This window comes from Impatiens glandulifera, chromosome 5 (assembly GCF_907164915.1).
Source record: "Impatiens glandulifera chromosome 5, dImpGla2.1, whole genome shotgun sequence".
NCBI lineage: Eukaryota > Viridiplantae > Streptophyta > Magnoliopsida > Ericales > Balsaminaceae > Impatiens > Impatiens glandulifera.
The window spans coordinates 20,210,691-20,231,468 of record NC_061866.1 but is presented as its reverse complement, the minus strand read 5'-3'; the positions used below and the strand labels follow the sequence as shown (position 1 = coordinate 20,231,468).

Below are 20,778 nucleotides of genomic sequence, written 5' to 3'. Positions count from 1 at the left end.
AAGACTATAAATTGATTAATTAATCATAAGAAAGACAGAAAAGAAAATTAATGTAATTAATAGAGAGACAGAGAGTATTAAGAACATACAGTTGTGATTACTTTATATTAGTTAATATTTATGCTAATCTTTGTATGATAATGACCAATTATTACGTTATCATCAACTTAAGACTTATTTAGTATTTCATGTTTTATCTATGTCCATATAAATCAATTGAATAATAAGATTATCCCATATAAACAATTTGTTTATATGTTTTTTATACTTTCCTAATATCTCCTCATAAAGCGGCTGATTTACTTTTTAATTGTGGTGTCTTTTTCTGCAACTAGTTTCTCAGTTTACGTTGCTTCCTCCCTCGCTATCAACTCTCTCTTCTATCTCTCGCCAACCAACAGCAAACTTCTCTCTTTTACTTCTTCCTTCCCGATAACGGTTTTTCCCTATTCTCTCTCCCCTTTTCCTAAATTTCAGCTTGATTAAGTCATCTATGCGCTTGAGTTACTTCCATGTTGGATGCTTCTATTTTAATACCCACTAACCCAGAGGAGGTTTTAGCTAGCTAGCTATTTGAATTGAAGATTTGCTCGTTTATATGGAGAAGAAACATAATTCCTTTTCAGCCCTCAAGGAAGAGGTAATTCGTGCTCTATCTCCGGCGAGGTCACAAGACAAGACTTCCGGTCGAAGTGTTTCGGCTCTTCTTCGCCGGAGGAGGCGTAGCCGGGGAATGAAGCCCGAACCGTTGATTTCACGATACGGGACCATGGGCGAGACCCTGACGCCGTTGATTGAGGGACCTGATCCGGATGGAGGAGAATATGTGGAATCGAAGCGGTCTGGATCGGTGGGTTTTGGACAGTGGGTGAAAGGACAACTCTTTAAGTCCCCCTCAGTCACTTCCAATTCTAATTCCAAGCAACGGTCTGACCTTAGACTGCTGCTCGGCGTTCTTGGTGCCCCTCTTGCTCCGATGCACGTAACCATTGATCACATATTGCCTCACCTCAGTATCAAAGATACTCCTATTGTGAGTCCTCTCTCTATTGTGGAGTTGTTCAACATAATAAATGTACGATTTTTGAGAAGCAACCTATTACTAATTCAACATTTAGGAATTACTACCAGTTGAAAGAACAGTGGAATGGAAATTGGAATCAATGCATTGAATACCCTTTTCGTCTTTATGCTTAAGTTTGGTTGATGGTGGGGTAAACGAAATAAATGACCTAATCTTCCCCAAAAGTAATCTATCTCCACAACTTTTTTCCTTTTATTTTAATTTTATTATATGGGTGTTGTTTCAGTCTCCTCCATAATGTGTCCAAGGCAATGTTTGGATATTCTTATGGAAAATTCTTAGAATTGCAATACTACATGATTAAACAATCAAAGGATTTGAAATTGAACCCGATTGAATTCTTCAATTAAAATCTATTTGAGTGATCACCAAATCCTTCCCCTGCAGGAAACTTCTTCAGCCCAGTACATATTACAGCAATACATAGCAGCATCAGGGGGACATAAGCTGCTAAGCTCAGTTCGAAATGCATACGCCATGGGAAAACTGAAAATGGTAAGCTGCGAATTTGAGACGACAAAAGGTGTGATGAAGAAGCAAGCAGGAGGAGGTGGAAAGGTTGCAGAATTGGGTGGGTTTGTTCTCTGGCAGATGAATCCAGATATGTGGTATGTTGAGCTCGCTGTTGGAGGAAGCAAGGTTCAAGCTGGATGTAATGGTGATCTCGTTTGGAGGCACACACCCTGGCTTGACGGCCACACTGCTAAGGGCCCTGTCAGGCCCTTGAGACGTGCCCTTCAGGTACTAACCTAACACCTTTCTTTCTATTAGCTTGATTTGAACAAAGTTGTTGTAGAAAATGCAGGAATTGGTCGTTAAGAATTGTAGCTTTGAGGTTCATGTAATAATTGTACAATCAAAAAGTAGTGTCTTTCCATATATAGCATAAGATCTTAGTTGAAGTAATTTTGTCGCATTCACAGTATCGGTATAAGATTTTTAGTGTTTTATTCGGTATAGATAATCCAAATTAATTTTTAGCAAACATAACAAATGCAGATCTTTCAGGATCTTGATCAACGTGAAAGAAAAGAAAATGTATAACAAAGCATCCTGTTTAGGTCATTTCAGAAAGTGGATTACAATGCTTTGCTCATTACAGGGTCTTGATCCTAGAACAACAGCTGCAATATTTAGCAACGCAAAGTGCATTGGCGAGAGAAATATCGACGGAGAAGATTGTTTCATCCTCAAGCTTTGTGCTGATCCCAGGACATTAACTGCTAGAAGTGAAGGCCCAGCTGAGATCATAAGGCATGTTATGTTCGGCTATTTCAGCCAAAAGACAGGACTTCTAATCCACATTGAAGATTCCCATCTGACCCGCATCCAAACAAACGGTAGCGATGCAGTCTACTGGGAAACTACAGTGAATTCAATTCTAGACAATTACAGACCCGTTGATGGGATCATGATTGCACATTCAGGTCATTCTATTGTGACCCTTTACAGGTTTGGAGAAACGATAATGAGCCACACCAAGAGTAGATTGGAGGAAGCTTGGACTATTGAAGAGGTTGCTTTTAATGTCCCTGGACTTTCTATAGAGTGTTTTATTCCCCCTTCGGATATTAGATCGGGATCTGTAAGTGAAGCCAGTGAACTTTCTGGTGATAACTATAGAGGAAAGAATCCTCATCATCCTCTTCTTCCTTTTGCTGGCAATCGAGCAAAGGTTGCAGCAGTTGAGAGATCGAATGAATGAAGTCTGACATAACATGACAATAAGAGATGAATGAAAAAGGTTTGATTGAATCAACAAATGTTTATATAATAAATGACCTTTTATATTTTTACTTATCAGCTAATCTACAAAAGTATGTTTTCTGAGGAAACTACTAATCTGTATATGTCTATAGAGCAACAACCATATAACTACTACAAGTGAGGTTTATGATTCTAATAGGAAAGAAAGTTGCTACTGTTAGTTACCTTTTCTACTTTTATTTCATATAGATTTCTAGTTTTGTTTTTCTATCTTTGAACGATGGTTTATTTGAAAACACTTTTTGAAATTAGATTTGTTTAACTTAATAGTATTTTTTTAATGAACCCACTATCATCATTCATGAGTTAAAACTGTCATTCTTCTAATCCATTTGAAAAAAAAAATCTTCAAGGAAAGGAGTAAGGAAGGATGTTAAGATCCACTCCATTTGTCATCCCAAGTAAAAAAAAGCTCAAGTCTTTGTCTTGTCTTATAAACCGACAGACTGCAGCTAATAACTATATCTGAAAATAGTATTAAATGTATTTAAGTGATGTAATGAATATTCAATGCGCATGGGCTTCTGCTATCTGGTATTATTATTATTATTATTTTTATTATTATATAAGGAGCATAAACATGCAGAAGTACAGTCTACTCGGTAGAGATAACTGCTACAGTGAGTCAGTTTATCAACACATCTTTAGTAAATTCATATATATTTGGTTAGAATATTTAGACAAATTATTTACAAGCATGTATACATTTATATTGTATTAAAGTGTGGTAGATAGGAGTTACTCCCCCTTGTTTTATTCTTTCCTCAAAATTTCAAGCACTTAAAATGACAGTCTTATAAAATGATATATAGAGATTCTTTGTGATAATGACACCCTTTCAACTAGGGATGACAATTTGAAACCGTCCCTTTGAAACCGTCCCGTGAAAATCGAACCGAATTGTCCCGTTTGAGACGTTTTTTCACTGAAACCGAACGAGAATGGAGCGGGGATGGTATTTGTGTCCCTCGACCCGCCCCGATTTCATCCCGATTCTGCCCCGAACACCAAAAACATAATTAAATATATTAAATCACCAATATATTTTTGTATTTATTATATTTTATAAGAGTACTAAGCTTATTTCATTATAATAATATAAAATTTTAATATATTATCATATATATTATATTAAAAAAATCGTTTATATAATTTTATTGTATAATTTTTATTTATTTTTTAAAAAATTAATTATTAACAGTGCCCCGCAGGATTCCCCGAAATCGAAAAAAACCGAACGGGACGGGAATGATATTAAAAAAATCTTCAAAATTAAAACGGTGTGGGGATGGTAAATGCATTCACCGCCCTGAACCGCCCCATTATCATCCCTAGGAGCCAGTACAACTATTCCCACAATACCTTAATGTAGCATAGTTCAGACAATAAAAATTTACAGACTTTGATCCTTGAATAATGAAAGGAAATGAGAGTTAACCCCAATGATGCAGAAATATAACAAAACTTTCATTAAATTCTTTGGAAGGTGGAGAATGAAGGTAACTCAACTCACGACCGATTGAAGGAGTCAAAATAAAATTGACATGATAATGAAAGAACAAGTAAAAATGTTTGGTATATCTTACCCGACACTTGCAACGCTAGAGAAGGCAGGTGCATTATTTTGATGATAAAGTTTAAAGTAAAAAAGGAAAATGAAAAAGCAATGGTGGAAGATTGTGAGGTTAGCTAAGTCATCCATCACTCTCATCATAAATTGCTAGACCATACTCAACAAGTCCCAAAGAGATTTTGCGAGTGCTACTTTAAGGAAGAGTGATGCTAATCAAACCCAAGTTTGAGTTGATTTTCGTGAGAGATAACTAGAAAGTCCAACTTGGGCTCAACCATAATCATAACACTTACAATTCTTATCAATAAATTCATCTCTTATCCCGTTTCTCTATCTAGAATACGCTTGACTTGATTCTTCTCAAAGAAGATTTCTATACAATTTTCATATAATTTTTCATGTGCAAGGTTAAAAAAAACTATGTGTGACACTCAATGTGAGTTTTAAGGTGCTTACCCCCACCAAAACCCATCTAATAATAATAATCTTTTTTATTAAATTTATTAATTTTTTTAAAAATAAGAGTGTGTGGTGTAATGATTTAGGATGAGGAGACACTTTAAACAATTTTTAACATAAAAAATTGACCTATTCTGAAAAAGAGTTTTTGAACTTAACAATCCTGCCCCATCACTCATATTCCTCTCGAGTGAGATGAAGAATAAAAATAGTAAATTCGACTAGAATGCATTTAAAAAAGTCAATTTAGACTAGTTTTGACTTTTTTAGAACCGCTACCTAATTACTTTTCGAGAAATTAGGAAAGAAAAATATTTCGTGTGTTCAAACGCATTTTAGAGATTCTATTCTTGATTCAGTGTTTGATTACAAGTAAGAAAGAGCCTTGACACTATGTCTCACCTGCTCATCAAATTATGATTTATACTTTAAACTTTTGGTAAATTTAAAGAATATTATTTTACACCTTTATTTATTTATTAAATCTTAGTGCATGTATTTAAATATGAAATTTTGTATCATTCTATTCCTAAAGAATGCAACTATGTTAGAGTCCTAAGTAAAAATGCTAGTATTTGTAGAATAGCGAAACTAAAAAATGGAAGGTATCTACAAAAGAAAAGAAAAAAAGTTAGTTTAAAAAGAAGTAAAATTCAAACGAGTATTTATTTAAATTTCTTATTTCTTATTTCTTATTGGTTGGAGACATGGAATAACGGATTGATTCATGTGTTAGACAAGGTAAAAATTAATCAAATGTGTGAGTTAGTGTGGTGATTCAAGACACAGGTGGGTGCGAGGCAGAAGTTAGTTCTAGGTTTGTCATTTTTGTTCGAATCTCTCTAAGGAAAAATTTTTATTCAACCTTTTTCAATTGAACGACCCAAAAAAATAAAATTAGACAATAGACCCAATAGCAAAACCGAATTGAGCAATTTTTCTAATCTTGGAATTATGTCTAAGCGGGATATGTTCAATCCTCTCGGAAGGTAAAGACTTATTCAAACACCCTGACTTTTGTATGTTTATCCTCCCATTTATCAGAATAATATGTTGAATAAGATATTTCCATGGCATGAGTATATGCCCAAACGCCAAAGGCATGACATCATTCTCACAACCATGTTGTAACATGGATCGACACAGTCTATGATACATCCCTACAAGATTCAAAGAAATCCACAAGGAAAGGATATCCGAATGACACATAGTTGTTCCGTCAACCTTGAATGGACAATTCATCTGTGAAGGACAAAGCACCATATGCTTTGACTTCCCCCAACCCTTTACCAATCCAGATTTACAAAGACGTTTTTTAGGTCAAAAAATCATTTTAGATTGTCCTCATAATCTTAACCATTCTACTTGTATGATTAGGAAAAGAATGGACTATTGGCACGATGTTCTAGAAAACTTGGTTCGGACTCCCAAGACAACTGATCCAACTCAAGAATCTAGCTCTCTCGGTTCTCAAGAAATCGACTCCTTTTTATCCATCGATACTGTGATCGATAAAAGTAGAACTCATTTTTTTCTCATGTGTAGAGAGATGTAAAATACTGTATATTGTAAGAAACCTAAGAACAATAATCTTGTTGGATCATCTTTTCTTACATGTAATAAATTCATCGATGTAACACAAGAAGTAGATTTCTAATCCATGAGTAAAAATGATCTTTCCTATGACTCTAAGTTAAATTTCGAAACCAAACAGTTCTTAGAGACTAAGGATAAGATTGTCTCCACCACGGAAAAGAAAATCAAAATCAATTTGAACACAACCGACGATCCTAAAATCATACTAATCGGCCAAAGTTTAAATCCCCAAGAACGTATAGAAATTATTGAGCTACTGAAAGACAACAAAGACATCTTTGCCTAGTGATGCAAGGACATGTCATACATCAATTCAAAGATCACACGACATCACATTCATCTATATACTAATGCTACGACAGTAAAGTAAAAACTCATACGGGTGAAAGAGGAATTCGTGAATAAAATCTGAGAAGAAGTCCAAAAGCAACTCGGAGCTGGATTTCTCGAGATAGTGGAATATCTTACCTAGATAGCCAATGTAGTCCCCGTCCCAAAGAAAAACAGGAAACTACGCGTGTGTAGATTATCAATATCTAAATAAGGCCAACACTAAATATCACTTTCGCTACCACACATCGACATACTAGTTGACCATGACGTCGGTCATGAATTGTTATCATTCATGGACAGATTTTCAGGATATAACCAAATCCTTATAGCCCCACAAGATAAGAAAAAGACCACGTTTATAACAGAAGTATGAACTTTTTATTATAAGGTCATGCCTTCCGGTCTTAAGAACACGAGAGCCACCTATCAAAGGGCAACCACCATGATTCATCATGACATGATCCACAAAGAAATGGAAGTATATGTTGACGACATGATTATAAAATCAAAGGATCGAGAAGGACATGTCCTAAACCTCGAGAAATTCCTACAACGAATCAAGAAATATTAGCTACGACTCAACTTGAAGAAATGCACCTTCAGAGTCACAACTGGTAAAATGCTAGGCTTCTTAATCACACAAAGGGGAATCGAAGCCGATCCGTCTAAGATAGAAACAATCAAGGCTATGCCGGTCCCTTGAAACAAAAGAGAGGTTCAATGATTTTTGGTTAAATCCAATACATTATCCAATTTATCTGTAAGTTTACTATGACATGCGATCCGCTGTTTAAGCTACTAAAAAATGACCAAATGTTTGTATGGGATGAAGACTATCAACAAGAGTTTGACAAAACTAATGATTATTTAAAATCCCCTCCCAAACTCATGCCGCACAGAACCGACATTCCTCTCATCATATACTTAATATAAAATACACAACCATGGGAAGCCTATTGGCTCAAGAAAATGAGGACAAACTCGAAACGACTGTATACTACATCAGTAAAATGATGACTGATTGTGAACTTAATTATACTCTAGCTGAGAAAATCTCTTGGGCCTTGGTATGGGTCACCAAAAGGTTTAGACACTACATGCAAGACCACCCCATCAAGTTGGTATCAAGATTGGACCTGGTCAACTTTTTGTTCCAACGAACCCTTCTATCACCAAGGCTAGACAAATATATGATGATGTTATCCAAATATGACATAACCTATATGGTATATAAGTTTGTCAAAGGAAGCGTTGTTGTAGACATCATCGCTGACCAACCTATTATTGTTAAGTCAGAAGACGAACTCAAATTCCCCAATGAGATAATTATGAGTATAACATCAGACACATGAAAACTGATGTTTGATGGAGCCTTTGGAAAACGGGGTTATAGAATTGGAATTTTGTTAGTTGACCTGAAAGGGACGTACAACCCAATATCCATAAAACTGAAATATCCCGTCCCCAATAATGAGACCTAATAAGAGGCATGTCTTTCGGGGTCTCAAATTGGCATATAAAAATGGGGCAACTCGGCTAAAAGTCGTTGGTGACTTTGTAACTTGGTTATATCCTAAGCCAATGGAACATGGCAAGTGAAAAGGGAAAACTTGAAACCCTACCATGCCCACTTGATCAAAGTGATGAATAAATTCAATCAAGTATCATTTCTTCACGCTCCAAGAAGCCAAAACCGTTTCGAGGACACCCTAACTACTTTGGAAGCCATGACTTAAATTCCTAACAGAATAAAGTCAAACTTCTAAAAATCCGACAAAAGAAACGACCTACTTTTGAATCAAGAGTAGTCACTTATTGTGAGGATGCTGTTAAACCCTAGTATGATACTCTCCAAAAGTACATTGAGTATGGAGAATACCCTTCCCATTTCTAAGCTAAGGAATGACAAGCGTTGCACCAGTACTCCAAAAGTACATTGAGTATGGATAATACCCTTCCCATTTCTGAGCTAAGGAATGACAAGCGTTGCACCAGTATTCCATCAATTACGCTTGGATTGCCAACATGTTTTATCGTCGATCTTTCGATGGTCAAAACATGCTCGGCATAGATAATCCTGAATCCAAGAGTATCATGGAAGAAGTACATATAGGGACATGTGACCCACACATAAATAGAATGGTTTTAGCCAAGAAAATACTCCGTTAAGGATATTGTTTACAAAACTTTAAACAAGAATGTGTGAACTATGTAAGGAGCTTTCATCATTCGCCGTCAAAACTTTCCAAAATACGAAGAAGCTCCTCAAAATGGGTAATAACCTCGAAGAAGCTTTTGAAAAGGAAAGAAATGTGGGTAAAACCGTAAAGACATATATTGCCCCTCCTCGTCCTCAAAGAAAGGACAAAACTGAAGTTCACCAGGACACATCTGCTTGGAAAGCTCTGGCCTTTCCTAAGACAAGTCCAAGCAAACCAGTGTTGGCTAAAACAAATGTCTCGATGTCATCTAAACCACCAATACCCATGGTCCCAAGACCTCATAGAACTTTAGATGATTTTGGTATGACCCTGAGTCAAGCCCTTACTCTTCTTCAACAAAGGAATATAATCAATCCATTGACTTCAAGAGAAGGTAAAGAGTTACTAAGAAAATTCGAAGGTGCATGGTGCGCATACCATCTGATGAAAGGACACTCTACTAATAATTGTAGTGCCTTTAAGCATCAATGTCAAGATCTGATCGGTCAATAAATCATTCCTAAACCTGAAATCGCGAAGAAACCGTTACCCGATCATTAAGTGAGTATGATCTCCTTGGACGAATATATTGACAACCTTGAAGTTAATATGGTCAATCCATGACCCAAAAGTGAGGATCGAATATTTCCACCTCCATCGGTATCTCAAAACTAGTGGATTCCCGATAATCCTAGCACTGGTTCTCTTAGAAGAAATGTGCAATAAATCTTAGAAACTCGAAGTGGATCTGATTACCAACCCAATTTTATGAAAACAACCTCTTCCAATACGATTAATCTTCCTATATCATGTAATGACCCAAGAAGGAAAAACGAGCCTTGAGCTCAAAACCCTAGCGATAGTCTTATTATTCAATTAGAGAATACGAATGCCAATACTTCCATATGGGAAATCCTAATATATTATATAGAAAACGGGTAAGATGTTTTAAAAGAGCTAAGTAAAGCTAGTGGCCAATACAACTCCTAAAAATTTGGTTGAAATCATTTCAGCAACTTCTCAAATCAACATGATAGGTTTCGAGGACAAAGATCTACCTACTCCTAACGAAATCCATGTTAAGGCACTTTAAATTTCTATAAAGATGGCTGATAAAGTCATTCTCATAGCTTTAATCGACAATAGTTCAACGTTGAACCTATTCAATGGAAGACTCTCCAAGAAATCGACATTTCTGCTGATAAAATCGTTCCATCAGACCTGTGTGTCTGAGACTTTGATAACTCTTGTCGAGAAATTATGGGTAGTTTCCGAACAACGATTTACGTAACCGATATACCATTCGAGGTAGAATATTGCGTAATAAATATGCGACTATCATGTACCTAATTTTGGGACGACCTTGATTGCATCAGGTTAAAGGTCTATCATGTACCCCGCATTAGAAAATATAGTTCATGGCTAATGGTAAACTCATCACCGTAGAAGGTGAGAAGTACGTCACAGCCATTGTTGGTTCAACTCATTCCAATAACTCAGAGGTTGAGTTAAGTGGATTCGATATCTGCCATATATTTATGTAATGTCATGATTCATCTCACCTTCCTGACTTTACAACGTACAATGTCATGTCCATGTGTCTCATGCAAAAATGGGATATTTCCTAGGAATGGATCTAGGACCAAATGCTACTAGCATGCCTTCTTTCCTTTGGTCTTATTACGACTTAGATAACTTTGGAATCAGATATACTCCAACAGGATATGAAGGTTCTAGATAAGGTAAAATATCAAAGCAATATATATCTATTCCTCAAACCCTAAATGGACAGTTTGTGCAAGAAGGGGAAATCACACCGTGTTTTGATTTCCCCGAACCATTCTTCAATCAAGTTTTGCAAACCCGCTCTCCAGGTTTCAAAATCTTTTTAGTTTGTTTTTATAATCTTAATTCATATGTTAACATGATTATGAAAATGACTACTTATTGGCATAAAACTCTGGAAAAGCTAGTTAGAGAGGATCCTTCTATGATTTAGGAATGATTGAATGATGAAGGCTCTTGTAAGATAAACTTTATAAACCTACCTAGATTTGATAAATCTCTTGTGATAAACTTGAGAGTTAATGACAATGATACTTCCCTTTCTGACTGTGAAAAAGTGTCTGATGTTTTAATAAATAAGGAAGTATGTAATGACAATCCTTCTGGGATGTCTTCGTCTTTTTGTAATAAAGCGTCCAATAAAATATTAGAGTACAATATCAAATATATGTCAGATGATAATGCTTTCTTTTAGTCTGATATGAATTTCGAAATAAAAAATTTCTTGGAACATGATGACGAAATCGTTTCTACAGCTGAAACAACAATCGAAATAAACCTCAATACGACCAATGATCCTCAAATTGTATTAATTGGACAAAGTCTGAGTAATGACGAACATCATGAAATGATAGAGTTGTTGAAGGCCAACAAGGACGTGTTCGCCTAGTCTTACAAGGATATGTCCAGAGTGATCCTACTATTGTTCGACATCAAATTCCCCTCTATCTTGAGGCTAAACCCGTCAAACAGAAGTTAAGACGAATGAAGACTGGAGTTGTTTCCAAGATAAAAAATGTCGGGGCTACTTATCAAAGAGTAGTAACTATGATCTTGCATGACATGATCCACAAGGAAGTGGAAGTCTATATTGATCGTGAAGTCTAAAGATTCCTAGGGTCATATTCCCAACTTAGACAATTTCTTACAATGATTTTGAAAATATCGGCTTCAGTTAAATCTGAACAAGTGTGCATTCAGAGTCACTACTAGTAAGATACTAGGTTTTCTTATTACCCAACGAGGAATAGAAAAGTATCCATCCAAAATCAAGACAATTACAGCTATACTTACCCCTCAAAATGAAAGAAAAGTTCGGTGCTTTCTCGGAAAAATCATTAGTCAGTTTATTTGCAAACTAACCCTCATATGTGATCCCCTCTTCAAGTTGTTGAAGAAGGATCAGAAATTCCAGTGGGATGAAACTTGTTAACTAGCATTTGACAAAATCAATGACTATTTAAAGTCACCACCGGTCCTTATGTCACCAAGGCCCGATGTTCCTAAATCCTCTATCTCAAAATGATGAATTCGGCTATGGGAAGCCTATTGGCTCAAGAAAACGAGAATAAACTCGAGATTGCCTTTTAGTATCTGAGCAAGAGAATGATTGAATGAGAATTAAACTATTTGACACCCAAAAAATTGTGTTGGGAACTTGCATGGGTCACTAAAAGATTAAGACATTATATGCAAACCCACTCTATCAAGCTGATATAAAGATTGTATCCAATCCATTATTTGTTTCAGCAAACGCTGCTATCGCATAGACTTGCTAAATGGATGATGATGATTTTTGAGTACGATATTACATATACGGTTAAAAAATCTATTAAAATAAGCATTGTTATAGACTTCGTGGTTGGTCAACCCATCACGATCGAGCCTTCTTATGAACTCAACTTTCTAGACGACAGCATAATGTTTGTCGCTTCAGACACGTGGAAGTTGATGTTAATGGAGCTTCATCAAAACATGACTATGAAATTGGAATTGTCTTGATAGATCCCAAGGAAACCTATAATCTCATATCTATTAAGTTAGAATATTTTGTAACAAAAAATGAGACCGAGTATGATGCATGTCTCTCAGGTCTCAAAATTACATATGAACGAGGAACAACCAAACTAGACGTAGACGACTCTAACCTGGTTATATCCAAAGTTAACGGAACATGGCATGTATGAGGGAATAATCTTAAACCCTATCAGACTTTCATACTTCGGTTTATCAATAAGTTTGATCACGTGACTTTTGTGTACGCACGAAGAAGCCAAAATCGTTTTCCGATGCTTTCGTTACACTAGTAGCTATAACCCAAATCTCTGTTGGAATTAAGGTTAAACCTCTGAAAATATGATAAAAATAGAAGCCCAATTTTAAAATCGGAGTGGTAGCTTCCATTCAAGTTCCCACCAAACCATGGTTCGATATTACTTAGAAATACATCGAGTATGGAGAATATCTGTCCCATTCAGAAATACATCGAGTATGGAGTATTCCACTAATTATGCTTGGATAACTAACAAGCTATATAGACAATCTTTTGATTGTCAAAACATGCTCTACGTTGATGGTCCTGAAGCACGGCGGATAATAGAAGAGTACACGTAGGAGTATGTGGTCCACACATGAATGTGCTAGCCCTTGTCAATAAAATACTCCGTTTCGGATAATATTGGCAAAATATAGAACATGAATGTGTCAACAATGTAAAAAGTTGTCACCAATATCAGATCTATGTTAATCTAAAGCATCCTCCAGTATCTTTGTTTTATAGTATGACACCATGTCCCTTTTCTACATGGGGCATTGATGTCATTGAGAAAATTTATCCCCATGCGTCAAATGGACATGAGTTCATACTCGTATCCATCAAATATTTCTCTATATGGGTCAAGACAACATCTTATAAATTTCTAAAATCTACTCAAGTGGCAATGTTCATCCGTATAAACATCATCGCCAGATATGGAGTACCTCCTGCCCTTATTTCAGATAATTGAAGACACTTTTAGGGAAATGTTTTATCCTTTCTCAAAGAGTTCAAAATTAAACACCACAAGTCATCGCCCTATCGACCCCAAACTAACGGTGTTGTTGAAGCGACTAAAATTAATGTGATTAGGTTCATCAAAAAGATAACCAATACACATAATAATTGGCATGCAAAGTTGTCATTTACCTTATGGGGATATCGTACGACTACTCGAGCATCGACAAATGAAACTCCATATTCTTTGGTATATAGTATGGATATCGTATAGCCTATCGAGATTGAAATCCCTACACCGAGAGTCCTATTTAGAATCCCAAGTCATTGAAGAAGACTAGGTAAAATCTTGTTATGACCAGTTGACATTAATGGAAGACCATAGGTTGGATGCATTATGAAAAATCTAGGCTTACCAGAAACGAATGACCGATACCTTTAAAAGAAAGGTCAAACCCAAGTACTTAAAAGAAGATGACTTGGTACTCAAACAAACCCGAGAACTGTTAGACCTTATTGGTAAGTTCTGACCATGATGGGAAGGACCTTTTCTCATTAAGAAAATTCTCTCAGGCGGTTTAGTTTGTCTATCTATAGTTGAATGTGAATAATTTATTGCTCCAAGTAATCTAGACACACTAAAATAATATTATGTATAATATCATCCTGTGCATATGACGGTTGCCAATCCAGCCTTACTAGGACGATGACAGCTCCCAATCCAGCCTTACCATGACTACGACGACTCCCAATCCAGCATTACCAAGACTACGACGAATCACAATCCATCCTTACCGGGATTAAAAAAAATCATTTGCCCGTTGGAAATGGACTAATCGACCTCTAATGTTGTATAATTACGTCGTAAACCCGAAAGTTAATACCTAGTTTGAAATGGACTAATCAACCTCTAGTTGTATAACTACGTCACATCAAACCAATGAAGAACTACATGAGACCTGATTCTTCCAAAGGAATAAAAAGAATATATCAAGGACAAAAGGAAGATACGTAGGCAACTTATATGTAGATCCAATCTCAAACTAAATAAAATAAATAAATAAATAAATACAAGAATGACTAATCCTATATTTGTCTTGCATAAAGTCAAAAGACAGTAGGAACCTTGGTTCTTTTCACCAACCGATGATAAGGATTTTAGGAAATACGTAGGGCAAAAGCTGAGAGCTCCTTTGTTAATCTATTAACGATTAATCTCCCGAATATAACCCTGAATTTCCAGAAAACTTTAATCGATGGGTATTCTTAATTAACTCGTTTCTGTGCTACGCGATTATTCAGAAAATTAACCCTCTATGGAAGGCTTTTGAAAAATGAATTGGAATTAACCCCAAAAATCAATCCAAAGCCACAATCTGATAAAGGACATCTCATTCCCCTTTGTACAAGAGAACAGATAAAACTAGACTCAAGGCTTCAAAAAATATATGTAAAATATGTATAATATATGCTCCCGTAGGTTAAGGTGTTGAAATCACCGTTTATGCTCACTCGGGCAGCTGTCCCGATGGCTATCGCAAGAGAAAAAACATATTAATTCCCCTAGATATATCCCGAGAACAAAAAATATTTATAATGCTCCCGTGTAGGTTAAGATGTTGAAATCACCGTTTATTCTCACTCAGGTGGCTATCCCGATAACTATCACAAGAGAAAAATGTATTGATTCCTCTAGATATACCCTGGAGGCCCAAACAAAAGAAGAAAAATCAAAGGAAAAAAAATTCTAAATCTAGAAAGTTGATGCTCTCTCTAAACTATACCTGGAATAATCAAACTTTTGAAGGATTATGGCCCACGGTAAAATAAACTAAAAATATAGTTGAACGAGACCCCCATGTCTCGGTCACCTTCCTTGTGAGTTAAGAGTTTGGATAAGTTTTTACAAGAGATTGGATTTATCATATATATTTTAACATAAGAGAAAAAAGAACTCATGCTTTTTAAAGAGAGATAATCTCTCCTGATTGAAGAAATGCACATATCTTAGCCCTGAACACGTTTCGAATCCAAGTCTCCAAGATTCGTGGATGGGATCAAGGTTTCTTCTAATTTCAAACATTATTTGAAACAGAATTGGGAATAGTTCATTCCCAGAAATGTCAAAACAATGATCGATGTTTCACCTAGTTGTGAAGGTCACTTCGTAAAATAAAAGGGAAAAATGTTATGTTGAAATACTCCCTAAACGATAAAAGTCCTCTAGGAGTCGATGGTTTTTTATCCCAGCTGTGAAGGACATTTTGTCTCAAAGATCCAAGCACCTCTCAATGTAATCGTTCAATAAATTATTTTTAAAATTTTGCATTAATTATTTTTTTGTTAAATTCATATGTTGTAATTCGATAGTTTTATTAGTGTCGTACAACTTGAATTTATTTCGAAATAAAGTTTATAAATGATTTTAGAATCATTTTTCAATCAAGAAATTGAACAATCAAACTGTATATAAAACTGGTTGAGCTAAAATGTAAAAGTTTCATTTTGAACTCATAAGTTGAAATACAACATGATTAAAAATTTACAATATGTGAAGAGAACTCTTAAACCCTTTTAGCAATTGACAATTGAGATACCCTTAACCATAGTTATTTTAATATATATTTTATTTAAAATACATTAAAATGTCTAGATAATTAACTAATTAATTAGAGAGTTTTAGAAATGTTCAAACCTTGGGTGTAATAATTTTTTTGAAAGAGATTTGAGTGCTCTTTACAAATTCAATTTTTACTAAAATCGTAAATTGAATCTTGCTAGTTAGTTGAAGATACAAGTATCGATCTTTCATAAAACCCTCTCCAAAAAATTGCATTAGAGTGGGTGAGCTATCATTCTAAAGTCATGCTATGATATGCCCCTGATCTTCTATTAAAACCAAATTCAAAACGAACAACTTCAAATTATTTATAGTGTACCTTTTCAAGATTGTTTTTGGCCGCACAACTCTCATGTGATTTGAATCTTCTCAATAAACATTGTATCTTGATATACACACATTTTATTTCAAAACTAATATGTAGAATTAGGTGTTGAAATGGTGCAAAAGTTAGCCTTGGGCTTACCAACCTCATTTTGAAAGCGACGACGTATGTTGCTTTGTTTATGCAAAGGGTGTCATCGATCTACGACGTTGATCCGTTCCTTCCATTGTGGTGATCCAGGTGATACACGTTGAGTTTCGTCAGAGAAAAGAGTGTTGGCAACAATCAGATTGCGCAACCGTAATGGAGGACAAGTTGGGTAGAAATTAGTCGCATAAATAAAATTGTGGGAATATATTTATAGTAGTGTGTTAAATGACAAAAATGCCTTAAAACCCTAGGGTTTGGATGGCCCAATAAGGAATTCAATATTTAGTTGGTTTAGATTGTAAATGAATTACTTGATTAAATTTTAGGGAAATGTTTTATTTCATTTTTTCTTTCATGTATAAGCTAATAAGCTTATTTCTCCTTGTACATTCCATATGCATGAATGCAACTTCTAGATAAAAAAATAGTTTTCATTATCTTTGTTTGAGAAAGTATATGTTATTTCTTTGTTAATTAATGTTTTTTTTTAACATAATTATATAAACCCATTAGGTAGTTAATTAAACTCTGGTAATTCTAGCTTTATATGTTAAAAAATTATATACAAAGAACTAAATTATGTTATGACTAATTAGCCAAATACCAAAATATCCCACGTGGCCAAATTCTCATGAAAGGCTAACTTTCTCAATATACTCATTTTGTATATAGTGTATTATCTCCATATTCAGCGGGCAAGTCATCGTTAACACTGAGGTGGGCTTAAATCATCACGAACAAATAAATTACCCTAAAAATATTACATATTTTCATAAATTTTATTTTTTAAATTAATTCATTAAAAGAAATAATTTAATAAAAAAATCAAATACAGGAAGATTGTTATATTAGAATTCAAAATATTAATCTCTTGTCATTCAAAATATTTTTATTGGATTTATTTTATTAAAAGTTGCATATAAAATATAGTTTCCTATCTTGATGAAGATGTCACGATCGCCAAATTTATGCTCCTTCGCCTTCTTAGGAAAATTTTAATGAGAAATATTTGTTATGGAACTCTTTTTACTTATGTTAGTAATTTTCTTAAAGTGTTTTAGTTAACTTATAAATCAATCATATATTTTGATTTCTTACAAGGTATTAAATGAATTTATGTTATATATGAATAGAAAGAGGACAAATTGATAAATTTAAAGTTGGGGATGAGTTGAAATTGTTTTTGGGGTGAGCTTGAAATTGTTTGGGGAAATTTATGAACGAAACATGTAGATTGGCGTAGATTTTATCTAATTTTAAAAATTAGAAAATTAAATTTATACCACGAGTCTTATAAATCAAATACCTACTAGAAAGAAAAACACCTTTGTAATTATGCATCACATCCCTAAAAAGATATTTTTATGTTTTGCTACTAGTTTTTATGCATCACATCCCCAAAAATATATTTTTATGTTTTGCTACTAGTTTTCATCCTCTTAAAACAAAATTTGAATTAAAGCCCATACATGTTTTTCTATGTACAAAGTCTAAAGGCATTCATCTATAATAGCTCTTCAAGAGTTTTAGGACGAGCGGATTCAAAACATACTCGACCATAGGGTGAGCATACATTGGTTGTCTCAAGCCCCAATCCTAACTATAAATTATGGTAAGATAAGTTGGTTTGGGTTAAATTTATGTTAAATTTAATTCGAGTTGAATTTAATTCGGGTTGTAATATGATTTATCCAAATTATCCAAATAAAATAATTTTAATTTCAAAATTTACTCTATTCTCCCGCTCCCCTACTTCATCCCGCGTCCCCTTACCCTTTTCAACATCACTCTCATTTCTTACCTCTCTCATTCTCATTCTTATTCTCATTCTCATTCTCATTCTTATTCTCATCCTCATCCCCTTTCACTCACACATACAATATTAATTTTCTAATTATATATTTAACTAATTTTGAAATACAAATATAATTAATAAAGTCAAATGTGATTAAAATATGTTTAACGAATAAAAAGTATTTTAAACGGATAAAAACATATTAAACATATGAATGCGTGTTATACGATTAAACATGGCTAATGGGTCTAATGGGTTACATACTTATTAAAAGAGTTAAAATGTGTGAAATGAGTTTAACATCTGTTAAACAATTAAAAGAAATGTTAAACCTAACAAAACGAGTCAAATATTTGTTAAATGGGTCAAAATCGTGTTAAACGGGTCAACAACGTTAAACGATGTATAATGTGTCCAATATTTGTTTAAATATTATAAATGTGTTATTCGTGTTAAACGTGATAAATAAATCAAATATGTGTTAAACAAGGAAAAAAATAAAATATAAAAAATTAGTTTGGGTTATCATATATATATTCGTCCCAACCCAACTCATATTAGTGAATAATATGGGTTGAATTATGAGATTGAATAATTTTAATTTAGTTAAATATTAATTAAAAGTACGGAAAACAAATTAATGTGATAAAATTCTTAACCATGGATATAAATAAGTCATGATGAAAGAAAATGAGACCCAATGTTTATGCCTTGTCAAAGAAGGTGGATGATAATTAATTTTTGTTATTGAAAATCTGGTTTGATTCAACTTATCCTATCCGTTTCAGTTTATTCATGAAACACTCAACAATGTTTGGTATTATTCAATTTATTTTAATCTTGCCTCTATCATTTAGTTCGGGTAGTCGTCGTTTCTGATGTTTTAGTCACCTTTCAATGGTTCCCTTAAGTATGTGCGTTGAAATTCCTTCTTGACTAATGGGAAGTGGCCTAGTCTCCAAAAATGCCCGAAAAGTTGGAGATCACAATCCTTCTTTTGGTAGGGAGATAATTCATTTTCTTCTTTTTTATTTTTAACAATACCTGCATGCACACCTCTTTGTTTTCTCATATTTATGATAGATGATTCCATTTTCTATGGTAGTTTAACTACAATTCTGGAAGATCAACTTCTTCTTGTTTAACAATCGTTAATATCCTTAATATTCATTCAGTTGCTGAAAGAGATAAACTTGATAAATGAGATTGAGTTTCACGAATATGCAGGCTAGAAATAAACTTGATAAATGAGATTGAGTTTCACGAATATACAGGCTAGAAAGATGATATTTGCTACCCTTCCTTCCATCTATTTGATGTTTAATACCCTAGGCTTAGTAAGGGTACAATCTTATAGATAAAGTATTGATATTTCTACATTAAATTAAAAGAATTGTTTGATTGATGTATATGTATACAATATTAATTAAGTATAATTAATACCTTATAAGGAGTATAATTTAATACATATCTACACTAGTTACAAGGAAATATAAACCATTATAAAACTTAATATTATTCTTTTACTCCTAAATTTATAAAATTATTAAAATTTTATTTTTACTTTATTATATTTTAAAATATAATAATAATAATAATAATAATAATTTAGATATAAATATTAATTTAAAATTTAACCATGTTTAATTTTTAAATTTAAATAATAATAAATACACAATTACTTATTTTTATTTGATTTTTAAATTTATATTCTTTTATCTTGTAAGCAAAAAATATATTATTTTAAGTATAAAAAGTTTTAATGTGATAATTTTCATACATAATTAAATATAATTGTTAATTAAAATTAATAATAAATTAAATTAAAAAATAATAGTCATATATAAAATAAAATTGTATTTCATTATTAAAATAATATTTATAATTATATAAATTACTGATATTATTATTATTAATACAACTTATATCTATCTAATTTATTTCAAAAACTAATTTATAATTATAACATTATAATTTTAAATATTATTTTATTAAAAATATTATTTTTATTTTTTTACAAATAATTAATATTATTTTAATATACAAATATTTAAAATGATACATAAATTTCAAACTTAAGTATTAGTTAATATATAAATAAGTTTTATTTATATAATTGTATAAGTTAAATTATAAAGAATTATGTATGTAAACTATGTAATAATATTATTTATATTAAAATTATATTTATATAATAATTATATATTATTTTTTTATAAAATTTCATCTAATTAATAATACAAATTATTTATAATAAACATTAAAATAATAATTACAAATAATTTTTTTTAAATATAAGGTTAAAATAGTATTTTAC

At 33.2% G+C, this 20,778-nt stretch overlaps 1 protein-coding gene across 1 annotated transcript; it reads left to right on the top strand.

The window, feature by feature from the left end:
- Nucleotides 1-335: 335 nt before the first annotated feature.
- Nucleotides 336-3,011, top strand: LOC124940771. Its single transcript, XM_047481311.1, has 3 exons — nt 336-1,033; nt 1,472-1,825; nt 2,187-3,011. The coding sequence occupies exons 1-3, from the start codon at nt 599-601 to the stop codon at nt 2,787-2,789; spliced, it is 1,392 nt and encodes a 463-aa protein (XP_047337267.1). The 5' UTR covers nt 336-598; the 3' UTR covers nt 2,790-3,011.
- The last annotated feature ends 17,767 nt before the right edge of the window (nt 3,012-20,778 follow it).

Excerpts from the sequence above, each read along its gene's own strand:
- LOC124940771 (XM_047481311.1), top strand. The coding sequence starts at position 599 with ATGGAGAAGAAACATAATTCCTTTTCAGCCCTCAAGGAAGAGGTAATT. Across the intron at positions 1,034-1,471 it reads GTATCAAAGATACTCCTATT|GAAACTTCTTCAGCCCAGTA; the intron begins GTGAGTCCTCTC and ends CTTCCCCTGCAG. Across the intron at positions 1,826-2,186 it reads CCTTGAGACGTGCCCTTCAG|GGTCTTGATCCTAGAACAAC; the intron begins GTACTAACCTAA and ends TGCTCATTACAG.